The 20,175-nt window shown below is 41.9% G+C and overlaps 1 protein-coding gene across 1 annotated transcript in view; it reads right to left on the reverse strand.

Annotated features, from left to right (window-relative positions):
* TRANK1 (tetratricopeptide repeat and ankyrin repeat containing 1) overlaps nt 1-20,175 on the reverse strand; it is a 46,818-nt gene that overhangs the window by 21,728 nt on the left and 4,915 nt on the right. The window contains exons 2-11 of the mRNA XM_080975692.1: nt 11,908-12,060; nt 11,448-11,577; nt 10,111-10,261; nt 8,524-8,642; nt 7,309-7,392; nt 6,705-6,843; nt 5,670-5,801; nt 4,281-4,451; nt 2,131-2,292; nt 110-364 (exon numbers count right to left, since the gene is read on the reverse strand). Of these exons, the coding sequence (XP_080831818.1) occupies nt 110-364; nt 2,131-2,292; nt 4,281-4,451; nt 5,670-5,801; nt 6,705-6,843; nt 7,309-7,392; nt 8,524-8,642; nt 10,111-10,261; nt 11,448-11,577; nt 11,908-12,059 (1,495 nt within the window). The 5' untranslated portion in view covers nt 12,060. The remainder of the gene's footprint in view (nt 1-109; nt 365-2,130; nt 2,293-4,280; nt 4,452-5,669; nt 5,802-6,704; nt 6,844-7,308; nt 7,393-8,523; nt 8,643-10,110; nt 10,262-11,447; nt 11,578-11,907; nt 12,061-20,175) is intronic.

Genomic DNA, 20,175 nt, shown 5'->3' on the forward strand with positions numbered 1-20,175 from the left:
GTATTTTTTATTTAAAAAAAGGCAGAAGAGATAGACTGGCATTAGTTTAACTCAAGAACGAAGAGATATTCAGATCTTCAAAGAAAGTCTGGTTTCTGTGAATACTCACCTCCCCTCTGGATCAAGCATCTCACGAGATGCAGCCGTCGCCCATCTGACCTGTCCATGTTTTTCAAGACAGTGCCAATGTCAACGTCCGACAGATTGCAGTTCTTAATAAGGCCGTCTCCCAATGTCATATTCCCTGTGGTTTTTCGGGTCAGCAGCAGCATAACTTCATGCCACCTTTGCTTCTCCAGCAACAGCTTTATGAAGCTGCTGGCGCACGCAGGAGGAATGTCACAAACTATTTCTTCAGGAATTTCTGAAAGTAGTCAAAATAAGGCTGCCATTATGCCCAGCAAAGTTACAAGATCTTTGAAATACACTTGACTAAAAAAACAAATTCCTTGGCACTTCGGATTTGATTATTGCATGTGTATTGCACCCCATGGTTTCATTCCATCCAAGTCCCTTCATTCTCATTTGTTCCCTTCTTATTTTTCCTAGCCTTTTAAAATGCCTTTTCTTCCCTTTGATGTAGTTTTCAGAACACTTAAAAGAGGTAGTATTTTACGCACTTTTTTCCTAGTTGTATGGAAGTTTCCCTCCAGCTGTCTGAGAAATGTTATGCTTCTGCTGGCATGTGCTGTGTGCTGTGTTTGTGGAGCACATTAAAGAGAGACGTACAGTGGACCCTCTGGATACGAATGTAATTCGTTCCAGGGGTTCGTACGTACCCCGAAAAATCCGCAAGTAGAGGCGCCGCTTCTGCGCATGCACGCGCTGCAAAACCCTAAAGAATACACTTCCGGGTTTGCCGCATTCGCAACCCGAAAGTTACGTTACCTTCAGGTAACCTGAGAGTCCACTGTAAATTACTTTAACCCGCTTTCCAGAAAAGTAGTCCGGGGGGGGTGATATATGTATCTCTTCTAGATACTCACTGAATCAAACCTAATCAAACCCAGTGGGGCTTACTTCTGAGTAGGCCTGGATGTAAACTCGAAATTCTAATCTGATTTAGACATAGTGAAAATTTAAGGCGGCTCTTCATTGTTCTAGAAAAATCCAAAACACTTTCGCCTTTTGCTCTATCCGTAACAAGTCACAACTTCTATCTTTTTTAAATGCCAACTGAATACGTTGACATACAAATCGCTGCTTAGCACAAGAGAAAGATGGCCGCTGATTGCTCTCCTCAAAACACTTAACACAGCTGTGCATTATTTAAAAAGCTACAAACCTAGGGATGAAAAAACGGAACTCCCCGTAAACCTGCAAAATTGCCAATGTAACGTTTCAGTTCTCTATTTAAGACAGGAAGAAGGCAATGAAAATACATCATTGTTTCCCTTTTGTTTCTCAGAAAGATTCCATTGGTGTCTCCTATTTGCTACAAACCGTAGATCACAAACTAGCACTAGGGTACATCAAACTTTCTGGCAAGCACTGAAAGGCTTCTAAGTGAGGCAGGAGCTACACCCCCCGACAACAAGTGCTTTTCTTTTGTTAATCCAATTCTCTATGTTCCTTGACTCAGTTGGTTACCTTTCACAGAAAATCAGTTTACACAGCACATTAAAATATCCAACTTAACAACTTTTGCCACCTAGAGGACAATATAAATGCTTTGCAATTAAGACTTTCTATCTGATATGCTGATCCCTCTGAAGACTGAAAGTGGACATGCATCAGGAATGCAGCTGTCAGTTTGGGGTTTTATGGAGCACATCAGGACAGGAAAACAAAGCAGTTAAAATGGATTAGTAAATATTCAGCCTTCAGAACGTTCAAGTAGATAGCAAGCAGAGGATTGTATTTCAAATTGCTCCTATGTAAAATATCCCCCGGTGTGCTAATTTCCTACATATAGTAGCGGGGTGCAAGGGGCAGCAAGACTTGAACAACTGCCAAAATTGGCTATTTAGATGAAGCAACATGAATGCTCAAGTTCTAGAAATATTAAGCAGTGGAGGATTGGTCTTTATAGCAAACATTTTACTTGGTTTCCAAGCCATCCTTGTGTTTTGGAAATGATTCAAACATGTCCCTGGCATATATCAGACACTGAGAATGAAACATATTTACCTCTTATTGAATTCAGCAGGTTCAGAAGCCTCTGAACTTTTTCATGCCTCAATACACCGATGTTATGCACTCTGTTTTCCGAACGACAAAACCTCACAAACTGCTCAAAAGCATCATGAAGCAAGGCAACGTTGTCTGCAGGGCCTGTGCTTTCAGTCTGCTCTGTGGGGAACAACATTGAAAACCTTTCTGAGACATTTTCTCTCTTTCCTTTTTCGACGGGAACAGAGCTCATGGATCTGCAATCCATGATAAGGGCATATGAAGGAAAAAATCAATAGTAAAGTGGCCCAACATTTCTGCTTCCAATAGCCATATATTTCCCAAAGACCAGTGGTTTTCAAATTTTCCCGTCATCCAAAACCTTCCGCTGTAACCATCTTGAAAGAGGCAGCTGTGACAATACCTCATGCATATAATCACGCTTATAAAATCATGCTGTTTAAAAAGGGTTACATCTTTTAATTGCTACGCCATGGGACTGTTGTTGTTTTTCTCTTCAGAAACACATCAAGGTAATGTGTTTTGGAAATCCTGTAGAAAATTCTAGGAAACATTCTTGGATAACTCTTTCTGTTGGACACATAACTCTTTTGTATTGCCTATAGATAGCTGTGATGTATGGAAGTGAGAGCTGGACCATAAAGAAAGCTGATCGCCGAAGAATTGACGCTTTTGAATTATGGTGCTGGAGGAGACTCTTGAGAGTCCCATGGACTGCAAGAAGACCAGACCTATCCATTCTTAAGGAAATCAGCCCTGAGTGATCACTGGAAGGACAGATCGTTAAGCTGAGGCTCCAATACTTTGGCCACCTCATGAGAAGAGAAGACTCCCTGGAAAAGACCCTGATGTTGGGAAAGATTGAGGGCACAAGGAGAAAGGGACGAAAGGGGACGAGATGGTTGGACAGTGTTCTTGAAACTACCAACTTGAGTTTGACCAAACTGTGGGAGGCAGTGGAAGACAGGAGTACCCTGCGTGCTCTGGTCCATGGGGTCAAGAAGAGTTGGACACGACTAAACAACAAATACAGTGGTACCTCTAGTTGTGAACTTAATTCGTTCCAGAGGTCCATTCTTAACCTGAAACTGTTCTTAACTAGAGGTGTGCTTTTGCTCTTGCTGCTGCTGCACCGCCGGCACATGATTTCCGTTCTCATCCTGGGGCAAAGTTCTCTACTCAAGGTAACTCTTCCAGGTTAGCGGCGTTTGTAACCTGAAGCGTTTGTAACCTGAGGCATTTGTAACTCGAGGTACCACTGTAGATAGTTGTTGGACCTCAGCACTGGGCCCATAACCAAAGAGCATACCCTGGAATAGGACTGAGGAACATGTCCCTCTCCAGAAGTTTTTAGACTCCAATCTGCCCCAGCCACTGCTCAGCGATGACGGGAGTCTTGAAAAATCTGGAGGGCCATCCCTGCTCTAGAATACACCCCCAACACTTCTCAGCCGTTGTGAATTGTAGGAGTGAGCAAGATTCTTTCAGAGAAGAGTGTCTGGCATCTTTTTTCTGAAGATGACCTGAAAAGTTTCAGAGGAACCCCAGAGTTTCCCAAAAGAACTTTAGGGGAAAGCTCCATCTCTAGCACATAACAACACACAATTATATGTATCAACCAAAACAACGTCGCCATGCAGCCCTGTCGCTCAACTGGTGAGATATTATTAGTACAGTAGCAGGCACACAAGCCTGAAGGACTGCACAAATCTCCTCGGCCTATGTAGGCTTGTCTCAGCTCTGCACCGGTACTGATAGCTGTCATAGTGTAGCAGCTTTGGGTTTCCAGTATCAAAGCCCAGTTTCAAAGCTTTGGCGACAAAAACACTTTGCAAAAACCTAACAGGAAACCATGGTTAGGGGTGGGAAGTCGGGACATGGATGAAATTAACACAGAGATGGAGAGGAGAAGAATGATCATGACGTCCAGTCCCTGAATAATGGTTAAATGTTATGTCTACAGCAGGGTTTCCAGCTGTTTTTGGACTACAGTTCCCATCATCCCTGACTACTGGTTCTGCTAGGTATGAATGATGGGAGTTGTAGTCCAACAACAGATGGGAGACCCAACCTAGAAAACAAAGAGGACACTTTTGCCAAGTGAGGGTTATTACTGAATTCAACAAGCAGGCCTGTCTCTGAAGTACCTGGTGACTCATCCTGGTGTAGATTAAATCTTTCCTTGTGCTTGCTGATTATATCTATAACCCTGAACTTCTTGTGTTTTTTCAAGATATCCATAGCAGACCTTGACTGGGCATCACAAATCTTTGGATCCACCCCAGCGTTCAGAAGCATCACCACGTTTTCTATCAGATCTGAAATACAAAACAAATAAAAGGAGTCTGCAATATTCTTGACTTGAATCACCACAGGCTTCACGTCATGAGTTCAGCTTTGTGATTTGACACTTGCAGGAAGGAAGAACCTCTGAGAAGTGGGTGGCGCTCGTATGCAGCAGTTCTGAAACTGGTCCAAAGAGCAAACAATGAGTAACTGATTGCAGCAATCCATGCTTGCCAGAAACATCAAAACACACCACTCATTCATCTACGCCGGGTCCGTCACACAGGGAAAAGAGGATAACAAAAACTGCAAAAAGTTCTCAGGTCACCAATTTGGGCTGCGAAATATATGGTGGAGGATTCACATTTTGGGTGCCCACTAGACTGATAATTTTTTTTTTTTTTTAAGAGGAATATAGGTGCATTTTTCAAATGGAACAGATAGATGCTTAGTTTCTCCCCTTCAATCTCAAAAAGGATTGCAAGACAGGAAGCCAACAAGACACCTGCTTCCCCCACTCCCTAGTGCAAAGCAATACAAATCGTTATTTCAAAAATACTGGGAGCACAAAATTATTGCTTTTCAATGGTGGCTCCAATCTTATGGAACTCCTAGGTTTAGATGGCCCCACTGATTCTGGGACCTTCTACGCCCAGAGCCATTGTTCTATTAATTAAATACAGTCCTTCCTGAGCATGTCTTTATCCCATTATTCATTCCCTTTCTGCGACAGCAGTGAATTTATTACTCATGTTATTCCAACTTTTCGGTCACCCAAGTGGCTCTGGGAAAATCTCTTCCATTAACACGATGATGCTTACTACTGCCAACCCACTTACCTAGGAGTAAGCCCCACTGAACTCAATGGAGCTTATTTCTGAGTAGATCAACCTAGGATTGCACTGTTACTGAATTAGAAGCCTACTCTTGATGCTGGAACAGACACTTGTTTTCCCACTGCCACCTCGTGGGCAAAATAAAACTTGCAGAAACTATCATGCTACAATTCTATGAGAATATGTCCACTAGAGATGGTCTCAAGGAAAGCAGATTCCTAGTCTGAGTATTCTGTTCAAAATGCAGCAACACAAAAGCCGGTCTCTGTTAAAAGCACAATGTTAGCCAGAGTTAGCCCTTTCTAGGGTTTCTGTAAAAAGAATAGGAGAACAAGAATTAAACTAGCAAGATAGTGTATTGTCCAAAAACCAGGTTACTTAAACACACACACATGCACTTACACACAAACTTACTTTTCATAGGATAGCCAACTGAATGAGATGCTACAATGTGGAGAACTGTGGCACCCTCTTCATTTTGCTGGTTGATAAGATCCTTCAGTTCAGGCTTATAATTCAATAACCATCTGAAAAGGTAGTTTCCATCTAAATAATTAAAAAGAAGAAATACACCATCAATTTAAGGAAGACTGTGCTTAACCTTTCCAGAATACATAAAAAGGATAGGATATATCTTTGCAATATAATTTATTTTCCCTGTTTGGCTTTATCTAGCCTAGTTGGTGTATAGCAAAGAACCTTGCAGGGCAGGGATAGCCAATGTTCTTGGCACACGCGGCACAAATCAAGTCCAGAATATGAAATGGTGCCACTCTAGTTTGACGGTACAGTATTTTTACAGCTCCTCCCTGCCTTGGGGTTGGTTTTCTCTTTAAGACCAGTTTAAGGTAAAGGTAAAGGGACCCCTGACCATTAGGTCCAGTCCTGACCGACTCTGGGGTTGCGGCGCTCATCTCGCTTTATTTGCCACGGGAGCCGGCGTACAGCTGCTCTGTCATGTGGCCAGCATGACTAAGCAGCTTCTGGCGAACCAGAGCAGCGCATGGAAACGCCGGTTACCTTCCCGCCAGTGTGGTACCTCTTTATCTACTTGCACTTTGATGTGCTTTCGAACTGCTAGGTTGGCAGGAGCTGGGAGCGAGCAATGGGCGCTCACCCCATCGCAGGGATTCGAACCACCGACCTTCTGATCGGCAAGCCCTGGGCTCTGTGGTTTAACCCACAGTGTCACCCGCATCCCAGTAAGACCAGTTTACAGATACTCTTAATATACTGAGGAAGGGAAAATACCAGACTTTATGACATAGCTACTTCTACGCTGCCCCCAAGTGTCCCCCCATCCAAAGGCTGGCCAGCCTATATTGTACATCTCTCACTATTTTCATAGGACCATAGCTTTATGTTTTGCATATAAAATTCATCTCCAAATTACCTGCAGCACCATTCAGGACATCATTTATTTTGATTTGATTTTTTTTAAGCACTTACTTGCTTTGATACAAAGCATGATGATAGCATGAAGAGGATAGGTTCCAACACTTCTTATATTTGCTCCGAGGGAGACAAGCCACTCCACCAGTTTGGGCACCCTTTCCATTTTTTCATACTGGCCAAAGAGAACATATTTCTGGTTCAAGAGAAACAAAGAATACATGTATAAGGCTCTGGTCACTTGGTGCACATAAAATCTCAATCCTCCATCATCACTGTATTATGATAAAATCCCCACCACGTAGAAATGCTGATGATTAGGCAGCATAACTTGGATACAAATTTTATTTCTGTTGACAGTAGTATTTATTTAAGCACCATGTTTGCCTTAAATAAACAAACTAAAACCCTGTTATCCACGTCCACCCACAATTAAGGGAAATAGACAAGTCTGTTAAAACAAGCTAGTAATGGATTTGGGTTGTTGTTTTTTAAGTTTGCTGGACTGCATGCAGGCTCCTCTTACACCCTTTAGTTTGTACAACATCTATTCGTTACCTATGTTACCTGCCATTCATGCAAGCCCTCTGGTGAAATCCATTTCCTAATTCCATTCACCCAGGCCCCAGTAAAGGATTTCTACTGGAAGATTTCGACAAACCTCAAACAGCTCTCTTAGTGATAAATTGGTCACTTGCAGATTCCTTGGCAACCGGTCTTTCTCAGCAGCCAACATTAGGCAAGACTAGGGAGTGAGGGAAAAGATTTTTTCGTTAGAACTTCAAATGCATGTAGACCTCACATCTTTTTCAGATCACAGCGACACCTGGTGCTTTTGCTAACAAGAACAATTCTTTGAAACTATGGAAAGCGTGAAAAGGAAATATATCTGGCTGTATTCCGATTCTATTTTCTCTCTCTAGGTGCTACTGTTAGTGAATAAACACCAATACCTTAAAATTTTGCTTTTCCGGAATCACCAAAGATTACACCTTGTTACTGTTGAATGAGACAGAAGTGTTCACTTGTTGGGGGAAGGAAGGGACAACTGAATTCAGTATTGCTTCCTCAGAGATTATTGGCATCAGTAGAAAGGTGAGAGTTAAGAACCACCACATGTGTATTAGCTGAGCAGCTGGTATTTGCTTCTTTTTGCTGATCAACACAGGTTACTATTGCATCAGGCTGCAAGAATGTAATTACCTAAACATCCATGAAACAGCGTTGGAAGTAAAGAAAGTGCTTTTTGCTGCACTATGACCTGCCAACATGGAGAAAACTGCAGTGGTTGTCCTTTCCTGCTCATGCTACTGGTTTAGCTGCTGAGAGCTAAACCAGTTTGGTTTACTGTTCTGTATGAATCTGGCCTCGTCATTGGGTCTCACTTCAACAAGCCACCAAGTTTTGTCCTTGGCTTGCCATTGTGGTTTGTTTGGAATGAGATAGACCACAAGACAATGCTCAGACATAACATGAAGCCAAGCCATGGCTGAGCTCCCAGTAGCATGGCAGCAGGAGCAGAGAACGACTGCAATGGCTGTGCTTTTCTCCCAATGCTTGCCTATTCACAGCAAGCCATAGTTTGGCTTACTGTTACCTACATGGTCTGTCTCTCTTTTTCCTTCTTTAAAAGGTGCGAGCAAAAATAATGAACACTACACCAAAAACTGTGCTAAGCTTACAAATTAAGGAAGCACACCTACAATTCACATCAGCTTATCCCAATTCTAAGTTGGGCTATGCAATCACAGGGCTGAAACGTCGAAGCAGACAGATTCCAGAACCTGCAATCACCTACTGTCATACAGGTTTTGAAAAGCCAGCCTGAGCTCAGGAGAAAAAAAGATGTCATTATTTACAACGATAAGATGCCTACCTGCCACAGTCCTTTTCTGGCCAGCTTTTCAATCACCTGTTGCCAAATTGGTGGCGTGAAATTATCGCTCACAATTTTTTTACAGACGGATAATAAATGTGGGGTAATAGTTCTTTCATCTAGAAGAAGAAGAAGAGTTTGGATTTGATATCCCGCCTTTCACTCCCTTTAAGGAGTCTCAAAGCGGCTAACATTCTCCTTTCCCTTCCTCCCCCACAACAAACACTCTGTGAGGTGAGTGGGGCTGAGAGACTTCAAAGAAGTGTGACTGGCCCAAAGTCACCCAGCAGCTGCATGTGGAGGAGCGGAGACGCGAACCCGGTTCCCCAGATTACGAGACTACCGCTCTTAACCACTACACCACACTGGCTCTCATCTAAAGGGGGGCAACACGAAACAAGAGAGGCATAAGCCTGCATAACCTTCATCACCATCATCATCATTTACAGTTTGTGCTCTTCCAACTTAGGAAATCCCCTCATGGCATCAACAAGGAAGGGGAAAAGCCTTTACACAACAGAGAAAACAAACTGCACAATCACCAATGCTCTCTCCCTAGGGCTCCCTTCAGCTGGTCTATACAAGCAACAGAATGAGGTAGGAAGTTGATGGCAGAATGTTGTAGTGGTAGAATGGGCTGCATCATTTCAGCCTGCAGGTTTCCAATGCACCAAAATTTATACAAATAGAAAACTAACGCAGTCGGCGGGGGGTAATTTCGTTCTTTTCCTGCTCTTGGCTTTCTGTCTGTAATGAGTTTTCAACATAGGGAAGCGCTGAAAAACATTGTCACCCACCTGCAGATATAGCAGGGGGCAATGCCAAATGTGCAGAATCTGGGCATAGGGATTGGAGCACAGGTTCCTTCCTATCCCCACCACGTCGTGCAAAGAGAACCACCAGACATCGTGCGCCTGAAAGCGCACTGCAAGCATGGTTCTTCCATCTGCTCCCTGAAGCCGCTTCTACGCGGCTAACTCCCTCGCTGGGTCAGGGCAAAGATCTTGCCGTTTTAACCTAGCATTGCAGACATTGTACCCACCAGCCCGAGGTCACAAATCCATTTTGCAAAGGTTACACTATAATGATGATTGTGGACAATGACCTGGTTTGCACATCATTGTAAGCAATACTCTGAAACACATTATAAATGACTGTGAATGAGAAGCCCGCTGCTGCCCGCTGCTCAGTTATGACGCACTAAGCCTGTAAAAAAACACACACCATGGATTGGCTGGCTTAGTGCTGGGTGCAAACAAGTGTAGTGGTTTGTTTATCTCTGAACAAAACACAAGAAGCAGCCAAGTTTCTTTCTTGGTCTATTGCTTATAGCTTATTTGGAGAGAAATAAACTACAAGAGTTGGTTTGCACATCCACTCCAGAGTTTGTTACTCAGCTCAGCAAAGGGAGTAGTGAACCACTTGCATGCTGCTCATTCATGGTAATCCATAGTTTCTTTCAGACTATGGTTTACTGTGATTTGCAAATGAGGCCACTCATTTCAGGCACTCACCAGCCATCAGCTGCCCCCATCCTGTCCTAATTGTGACAGTTTAATGAAGACAAAATCTCACGTTATCACTTACCGTTAACGCTTGAGAAGATACCGACTATAAAATCAGAAATTTGAGCCACATCTGATGAACCACGGAGATAGTCTAAACCTTGATAAAACGTTTTAACAGCATCGAGAGGTTGTCTCAATTTAATCAGGGAGTAGCCAGCTCTATAGTACCCCTAAGAAAGAAAGAAAGAAAGAAAGAAAGAAAGAAAGAAAGATCCCAAGAGTCAGTCTTTACTTCAGGAATATATGTGAAGGCTAACAGACTTTTAATAGCAACATTTCAATATAAGAACAGAATAACCTAGCAGTAAATACATTTAAAATGGCAGGGTTGAAACACTTTTGCACCAAATACAATGGGCACTAGTCAACTATGTTTTACTCAGAATATATACTCAGATATTAACGAACATGATAAAATTAAACATTCATTTGGTTTATTATGGCCTTCTCAACTATGGGAGGGTGATTGCTTTTGTTTCTTCCTATGGTGTGGCTTTTTTTAACTTGGATACAAATCTTATTTCTGTTGTCAGTAATATTTTATTTAAGCACCGTGTTTTTTGTGTTTTTATATTGAAAACCATCCTGTGAGCCTCGGATGAAGGGTGGTGCAGAAATTAAATAAATAAATTTCTGAACGGGAACGCTGTTCTGAGCCAACAGCTGCTCCGCAAATAAGTTTATGTTCATATTAAGTAAAAGTGACTTGCAAGCCAAAACGTGGAGCTTCCGAATACAACAAAATTTAACAAGCAAATGCAAATCCAAAGTTCTTCAAGCTTTAAGCTCCTTTAATGTCAGTGCTCAATCCTTGCATTTCCGGTCTTGAAATCTCTCTGTTTAAGAGTCAAACCACATATTGCTTCAAAATATCTTATATTCAGAACTCTTAATCCTTATTTTATCTTTTAATTAAAAAACAACAACCCTGCAACCTAGGCTTAGAGAATCATAGAACTATAGAGTTGTAAGGGACAGAGCCGTCTTTCCTATTGGGTTTACTGACGCGCTGCGCCAGGGCACTGGCCTCTCAGGGGCGCCCCAGAGAGTGGGGGGAGCTGCACGGCTTTGCCGGCAGCCTCCCCTTTCCCTCCTCCACGCCCACCAGCTGCTCCCCATCAACCATATGGCTGGAGGATGTGCAGCTTCCTTCCCAAGCCCCCACGGGAGGAGAGCAATCCCCGCAGAGGCTTGGGAAAAGTTCAACAACTCTAGGAAACAGGGTGGGAGACGGATCTTTGCACCACGGTGCCAGGTATGCTTAAGACGGCCCTGGTAAGGGACTCTCAGGGCCATCTTGCACGAATCTCATCCATGACAGATGGCCACTCAGCCTCTACGTAGAGTACAGAATACCTTAACGTAAGCTGGATCCCACTGGAGGCTCTGTCTTGCTGAGAAGAAGGCTTCTCTCCATTTATTTAAGTTGTAAAAGGCATTTGATCGGTTGCAGAGTAAAACTGCCACATCTCGCCGTTGGGAAAAACTAAAAGATGAGAATGTTAAATGTAGCTGCGTCAAGAGAAACAGCTTTATAGTTTTACAGAACACATGAACAGATTCCCGCCCCCCTTCCTCTACACAGAAATAGAGTAGAGGGGGGAATTGTTATACCTTATGCATTCCCTTTATTAAATCCCAACAGAACACTGCTATGAAAAGTTGAATAAAGAGTGTAAGGAAAACGGCAAATAATTACTGCAAAGATCACAGATAACTTGGTGACTGGAATCCAAGTTCAGTAGCTTCACAGAAGGAAAGCTCAAGTCTAGAAGCTAGAGCTAGACAGTTCACAGTTCTCTAAGAAAGAGCTTACCTTACTGCTTTGTGTAAATAGACCAGTATGTTTAGTGCTTCGTCATACTTTCTGATGGCAAGAGCATAGTTTCCATTTTTGAAGTCTTGATTCCCTTGCACTTTCAAGAACTCGGCGTAACTAATGGGGTCCCCAAAGCTGAAGGGATCCATTCTGACAAAGAGGAAATAAATATGCTCTGAGAGACAGCACAAAATATTTCCCTTACCCCACAGCACAAGAGCATTTTCAGTTACTTAACCAACACCGCATATATTTAAACACCAATAAAGTGCTTCTACCATCAATGATAAGCTGAAGTATTATCGGGACTATCTAGACCAGCGTTTCCCAAACTTGGGTCTCCAGTTGTTTTTGGACTGCAACCCCCATCCTCCCTGAACACTGGTCCTGCTAGCTAGGGATGATGGAGACCAAAACAGGCCCAAGTTTGGGAAACATTGGATCTAGATCCAACATAAAAGGACACAAGGTGTCACAGGAAGGAAGCCTTTTGTAGCAGGAGCTGAGCAGAAACCTGCCCTCTCCAACTCTGGTTTGTTTTCGCCTCTTATTTTAATTGCATCTGTCTTCTACCGCCACCGCCCAAATTATTAAGGGGGTGGGAGGAGGAAACATTTTATAAATACAATTTTACAGATCAGAAAGTTTGGCAGAGGAAACATTTTATAAATACAATTTTAGAGGTCAAAAAGTTTGGCACATAAGAAGAATCCCAAAGTCCATATTAATGTAATACCTTTATTAACCCAAACAAAATATCACAAAGTAACGTGCAACCCTTTGAGCTCTGCGGAACTCTCCCATCCAGACAGATGGTAAGCAAAGCAAGAAGATGGGGCAGGGAGACTCAAAATGCCTATCTGGTGATAAAACCTTTATCCCTGTCTGCGTCTTGTAAAGTTCTTAAGACTGAGGGAGAGAGGAAGTCACAGGCAATGATATGAGGCCCTTTAGGTGATATGCAAGTTTCAGGTTACTGCGAATGAGAAGAGTAACAATGGGGTAAATTCCCCATCTCTGGGGCTACAAAATTAACAGCTATTGCCCAGGACTGTCGTGATCCTTAAGCAAAGCACAGAGAGTCCTCCATGGTTTCCTTCCTGTTTTTGAGCTAAGGCAATCTTCATATTAGCAAAGGTGAAAATTAATATTAGATGGTTTGCCAAGTCAAAAGAAACCAACAAGGACAACTGCGCCTAGCAGTTGAATGAAATGTTTCCTTGGGGAAAAAAGCCCTGCCCTCAGGTGGTATAACAAGCCTCTTACTTCAGTTTAGGATTCTGCTGTTAAAACAAGCAAATTCATTATTTTCCTATCACAACCAGTCTTTTTCTTGCTGCCACCTCTGTAGCACCTAAAAGACCTACCTGCTCTCTCCTCCTCTCGCCTTAAGACTCTTAGAAGGTGCAGACATACCGTATTTTTTGCTCTATAAGACTCCCTTTTTCCCTCCTAAAAAGTAAGGGGAAATGTGTGTGCGTCTTATGGAGCGAATGCAGGCTGCGCAGCTATCCCAGAAGCCAGAACAGCAAGAGGGGTTGCTGCTTTCACTGCACAGCGATCCCTCTTGCTGTTCTGGCTTCTGAGATTCAGAATATATTTTTTTTCTTGTTTTCCTCCTCCAAAAACTAGGTGCGTCTTGTGGTCTGATGCGTCTTACAGAGCGAAAAATACGGTAAATGCACATTCCCCCCCACACACACCTTTTTCCTTCCCTACTTTTTTGCTGTGTTTACCATCTAGTCTGCTAAAGAGTTCCAGAGTACTCAAAAGACTGGATTCTATTTTGCAATATTTTGGTTGGCCTAGTAAAGGGATTGCCTTGATATGGACTTTAGAGATGAAACATCGGTGTAAAAGGGCGGGGAGAGAGAAAACTCTGTCCTTTTATTTGCAGCAAAACATAGCATTTGGCTCCAACAGACTCCCTCACACTGTACAAGGAACTGGAAAACAATTTCTAAATTCAAAAAATATTAATTTTGCCTAGTGAGCATATAAACAGTGACCAAAACAGCCAGAACCACTCCAAAATAAACAAAAAAGCGATTAAAAATAACTGACAAAAGGTGAAAAATGGTAAGTATTAATTTACAAGTGAAAGCATGATACAAAATAAGCACAATGTATAAAAATGAGTGCATGGATAAATAAACAACGCAATTACAATGGGGCTACTACAAGAACTAAATAAGATATAAGGCTTTGTATTAGCTGCTTCAAGTACGCAAGAAAGCAGTTATTTTCTTAGCACCCTCTTCCTCCAGTCCAGTTAAAAGCAATAGCACTAAAAAGAAATTTTAAAAATCTGCATTATAAAGGTAATTAAAAAATACAGGAAAAATTAAATGGGATTTAGCATATATGTGTGTCCCTAATATTGGGATAGACTCAGGGACTTTAGGGAATAATGCGTCCATATCTGCCAGACCTGCTGCGGACAATTGGTTTCCACTACAAGACTCCTGAGCAAAAATAATCCACAAGGATTAGAAAAATCAAAAGCCGATCAAAGAAGGAAAAACGCTAAGAAAAGCCAACATCTATGAGGCCACTTCAAAAGCACAGGCCTAGTCTTCAACTAGGATCTTCATCCAAGAAAATCAAACATATCCATTCTTAAGGAAATCAGCCCTGAGTGCTAACTGGAAGGACAGATCCTGAAGCTGAGGCTCCAATACTTTGGCCACCTCATGAGAAGAGAAGACTCCCTGGAAAAGACCCTGATGTTGGGAAAGATGGAGGGCACAAGGAGAAGGGGACGACAGAGGACGAGATGGTTGGACAGTGTTCTCAAAGCTACCAGCATGAGTTTGACCAAACTGCGGGAGGCAGTGGAAGACAGGAGTGCCTGGTGTGCTCTGGTCCATGGGGTCACGAAGAGTCAGACACAACTAAACGACTAAACAACAACAGTCTTCAACACCCCAAAGCCAGCTTGCCTCCATGGAACTGACTGAGGCCATAGCAAGAAAATTATCAATGGAGAAAAACAAATGCGAGCTAAAAGTTGTAAGAGAACATCCAGAGAGAGAGAGAGAGAGAGAGAAGCAATCAGAAGTCTTTGTCTTTGAAGTCTTTGTTTTTACGTATTTTCCATAATACAACTCTTCTCATTTCAAATCTCCAGCTACGCTCCAAATTGTTCTCTTTTGTAACACTCCTGCACAATTTTAACCCTCATCAAAATGAGTCATTCTTAAATTTATGACTTCCACCAACATTCTCTACCTTCTCTGGTTCTTCTTCACTTTCATCCCGAAATCTTTCAACCTTCCTTATCAAAACCACAACACAAATTCCACCCAGTCTCGGAATAATGACCTCGAAACCATCTGCTTTCTAGCTAAGATTGTTCCCTCCTTTCTCGGACTAATTGCCCAAAACAAAGGCTTCTCTCTCTCTCAATAGAGTCAAAAATGTTGGTTAAGGAAAAATAATAATATTCTAACTCAACTAACATATCGTACAAGGTACACACTTGGACAATTATCAGATAACACTCACCACCACAGGCTTATAGTGCCCAGTTCAAATATTATACTCCTCTTTTCACCCCCATAATTTATAATTGGGATGTTTTTCCTTCAACAGCTGCTTCCCATTTAACCAGAGATATATTGTAACTTAAACTCTGAACAGGAAGACGTACAATCAAAAGGGATCCAAAGATGCAAATGCATCAAAGTAATAAGATAAAGGAAACATTTGTGTAAAGGGTAAGAGAGATACATATTCTCCTGTTTCTTATTTTGAATTAAAATGGAGAGTAATCAGAATTTGCTCCTCCAAAGACCCCTTTGGTGCTGTTCTCAGAGAACTGTCAACCACACAGACACAAGTCAAAGTACTGCAAGTTATAGGGCTCATCTCTCTGTTTATCTCTTTAAAAAAATAATAATTATGATGTTAAGTTTTATACATTTCAATAATTTTACAACCATTTTAACATTTCAAAACTCGACTTCCTTTCCCCTTTCTGCAGTTCCTTAAATTTATGTTTTATATTTTCTGCATATGCCAAATTAACTTACCGTATTTTTTGCTCTATAAGACTCACTTTTTCCCTCCTAAAAAGTAAGGGAAAATGTGTGTGCGTCTTATGGAGCAAATGCAGGCTGCACAGCTATCCCAGAAGCCAGAACAGCAAGAGGGATTGCTGCTTTCACTGCGCAGCAATCCCTCTTGCTGTTCTGCCTTCTGAGATTCAGAATAATTTTTTTTCTTGTTTTCCTCCTCCAAAAACTAGGTGCGTCTTGTGGTCTGGTGCGTCTTATAGAGCGAAAAATACGGTAATTTACTGATTTATTCATCTACTTTAAATATACACTCTTATAAAACTGCAAGTTATTACAATAATCCTGCCAATGTTCTTATCGGTTTACAGTTTATTGGTAAATATTCAATAAACCATTTGCATTATTTTATAAAAAGTGTGCTATCTTGATTTCTTATTTTTCTGGTGAGTTTTGCCATATCTCTTTGTTTACCTCAAAGCCTGTAGGGTAGGAATATAATAATAATAAATTTTATTTATACCCTGCCCTCCCCAGCCAAGACTGGGCTCAGGGTGGCTAACAACCAATAATAAAAATAAGTTGATTAAAATACAACATTAAAACATTAAGATGCAGCCTCTTCACAGGAGAAGAAAGGAAAAAGAAAGAGGGAGAGGGAATCAAACTGACTCCAAGCCAAAGACCAGGCAGAACAACTCTGTCTTACAGGCCCTGCGGAAAGAAATCAGATCCTGCAGGGCGCTGGTCTCATGAGACAGAGTGTTCCACCAGGCTGGAGCCAGTGTTGAAAAGGCCCTGGCTCTGGCTGAGGCTAATCTAACTTCCTAAGGGCCCGGGACCTCTAGGGTGTTGCTATTTATGGACCTTGAGGCTCTCCGTGGGGCATACCAGGAGAGGCGGTCCCGTAGGTACGAGGGTCCTAGGCCGTGAAGGGCTTTAAAGGTCAAAAGCAGCACCTTAAATCTGACCCTGTACTCCACAGGGAGCCAGTGCAGCTTGAAAAGCATTGGGTGAATATACTCCCATGGCAGGGACCCCGTGAGGAGCCTCGCTGCAGCATTCTGCACCCGCTGGATTTTCTGGGACAGCTTCAAGGGCAGCCCCGCGTAGAGCAAATTACAGTAGTCAAGGATCTCATGGTGCAATGATAACATCATTTCCACTCCTTCAGCCTTCAGCATCTGCAAGTTGATCATCACAGACTCCTGAAACCATACTTTGGTGCATACAGTATGTGGAACTGCTCCCTGTGCCCAGCACCACAGAATCCAGAACGGAAGGACCTAAGTAACTACTTGCCACTTGGCAAGTAGCAGATTCAATAAAAGCACCTGTGGTCTCAACTGTGATATACAACAGGTTTTTTCAATAGGGAGGTGTGGGACCATGATGCCCCTTTGCACAGAATGGGCATCACTCTCTACTACTGGTGCAAGATGGCAAAAGTGAAGTTCAACAGTGAATGGCAAAAGTGAAGTTCAACAGTCATGATGCCAACCCAACTTTAACTGAAAAAGGCTCTCCTTAGGACTAGCTGCCGAAGGTGCATGGAAACATCTTGAGCTGTTTCCTTAAAAATAAAATAAAACCAGTCTGTCTTGGGAGCTACGTAGAAAGAGGTTGCTGAAATAGCAGACACCCAAAATATAATGAAATGGTTGCTGGATTTATTTTTGTTTGTTCCTAGCAAAACAAGGGGAGGACAATCTAAATATCGTGCTTTCAGGATTTATCGTAACAGAATGTCAGCCTGGAAAGCTATCAGAAACTTAAATCACCTTGCTAAAAAGTGCACAGTTGGGTGTGTTTTTTGCCAGCATACAAGAAGAAATATCACTGGCCCACCTGTCTGTGCCTACCTATGTTAGTTATTTGTAGCCTAAACATGGAGGGGAGCCTTTGTCAAGTTTCCCTGCCTGTCTGAACCAGCTCTAAGAATGGTAAAACAATAATCTCTCCGCTTAATAAGCCAATATACGAACAAGCATTTTCTTTACAAGCCACAATTAAACTAGGAAGCCTGTAATTAAACAGTGTTTCCATATTGTCCAAACCAAGAAACTATGGATACCAACTTCAGAACAAGCCACGCTATTAAAGGAAGGCTTGAAGTTGTGTATAATATCATGGCTTGTTCCAAAGCTGGCAACTATAGTTTTCAGCCTTGAATGGAAGGCTTTCTGGTTTGGTTGTTCATACCACAAAGGGAGGAATGAAGGGACAAAAGACTAGCTCGTTTCTCAGCTTATCAAGACGACATACGTTTATCTGGTTATGGCCTTAGTCACCACAGGTTGTCAGGCCAATGGCTATTTACATGCCTGCTTCAAACTCTCAAATATGGAAAATAAAGTTCATTTGTGAGTTCAAGGAGGACCCTTGCAGATATTTCACTATCCTCTGGGAAATGGATGGCAGAACACAATTCGTCACTACAGGCTGGACGAGAAGGAGACAGAGGCAGGAGAAGAACTGTGAGTGGAGATGAAGATGATGGAGTTTATGGAGCTGGCTGATCTCACCGGGAGAATCCACGACCAGAAAGAAGAGGAACACCAAGAAGATTGGAAGAAATTTAAAGACTATTTGAATAAATATTGTAATAGTAAAGATGTGTAACCACTTGAAAGAACTAATTAGGCCTAGGATTAAATTAGGATTAAATAAATAAATAAGAAAAAAGTACGATAAGAAAAGTTAGGAAATTTGATTATGACTGTAATATTGTTTTATGAAATAATGATATTGGAAACTGCTACATTTAATTACAAGGGAATTCAGATGGAAGAGATTAGAGGAAGTCAAGTAATGTGTTTATGAAGATAGATCTTAATTAACTAATTAAGTTTTAGTTTATGTGGTGATATATGGGAAGTTTGAAGTATTTTATGTTTCTTTTTCTTTCTTTTTTCTTATTATTGTTTATTCTCTTTTTTGTTATGCTTTTGTATGAAAATTAATAAATATTATTGTGAAGAGAGAGAAAAAAAGAACTGTGAGTGGAGGGGCACTCTTTTTTCATCCTTGGGACCCCCTGGCAAACTCACCAAACCTACTGCACCCAGAACCAAGTATGGAGAGGGCAGCTGACTGTTTAATGGGACACAGCTGTGGGCAGCCTGAGGAAGCTCCATCCACCCCATAAAGAGCAAACCTAGAGGGGGGAACTAGGGTGATGCCCGCAGCAACCCTTCTCCTAGTGGCACTTTTTGTGGCTGTCGTGAGACCCTGGGTGAGAATTAGGGTGGGAAGGTGGAGTCTGGGAGAAAGCAGGAAGCTGTGAGGAAGGGTGCTTCCAAAGGCAAAAGAACCGATATTTATTGATACGTATTAGCAACACAGTCATGCAACTTTTTCGTATGTTGCCTGTACAGTGGTACCTCTGGTTACAAACTTAATTCGTTCTGGAGGTCCGTTCTTAACCAGGGTACCACTTTAGCTAATGGGGCCTCCCGCTGCCGCCATCGCGTGATTTCTGTTCTCATCCTGAGGCAAAGTTCTTTTTTTAAAAAAACAATATTTTTATTAGCAATTTCAGCATAACAAAATTTCAAAACATATCATATTCATTATTCCCTCAGCTCCTCTCTCTGACTTCTCAGCACATATTATTCTCTGCATGTGAAAAAATTATACATATCCTTACATTATCTATCTAACATGTTATCAACCAATGAATTTGTGTATGTTTATTCAAAACCTGCCAAGGAGTCCAGTTCATTTTGTTGTCTTTGTAGATAATGTGTAAAAAGCTCCCATTCTTCCTTAAAGTCACAGTTGTCCTTGTCCCGCAATTTGTATGTCAATTTAGCAAGCTCTGCGTAGCTCATCAATTTTTCTTGCCACTGTTATTTCATTGGGATTTCCTCGTCCTTCCATCCTTGTGCTATCAAGACTCTTGCCGCTGTTGTAGCACATCCTGGGATGGGGCAAAGTTCTTAACCCTTAAAAATCTCCCTCCTGTGCTTCAAACAAACCTGCAACTGTTCTCTTTCTGCAGTTGGACACGAGATCAGATCAGAAGAACCTTCATTTGCAACAGCCACTAACCATAGCAACAAAATAAAATATACTGAAGATAGAGGCAAAAACTTAACTAGACAAAATACATTTTGAGGGAGTTGGACACTACACATTTTGGAGAAGAGAGAGAGCAAGACTTCACTTTTTCTAAGGCTTGCACTGGCAAATGACAGTATCTGCATCCTATTTGCAACCAATGCATTCTGAACTGACAAAGTTCGGT

This window comes from Podarcis pityusensis (genome assembly GCF_964106645.2).
Source record: "Podarcis pityusensis genome assembly, chromosome: 12".
In the NCBI taxonomy this organism is placed as follows: Eukaryota; Metazoa; Chordata; class Lepidosauria; order Squamata; family Lacertidae; genus Podarcis; species Podarcis pityusensis.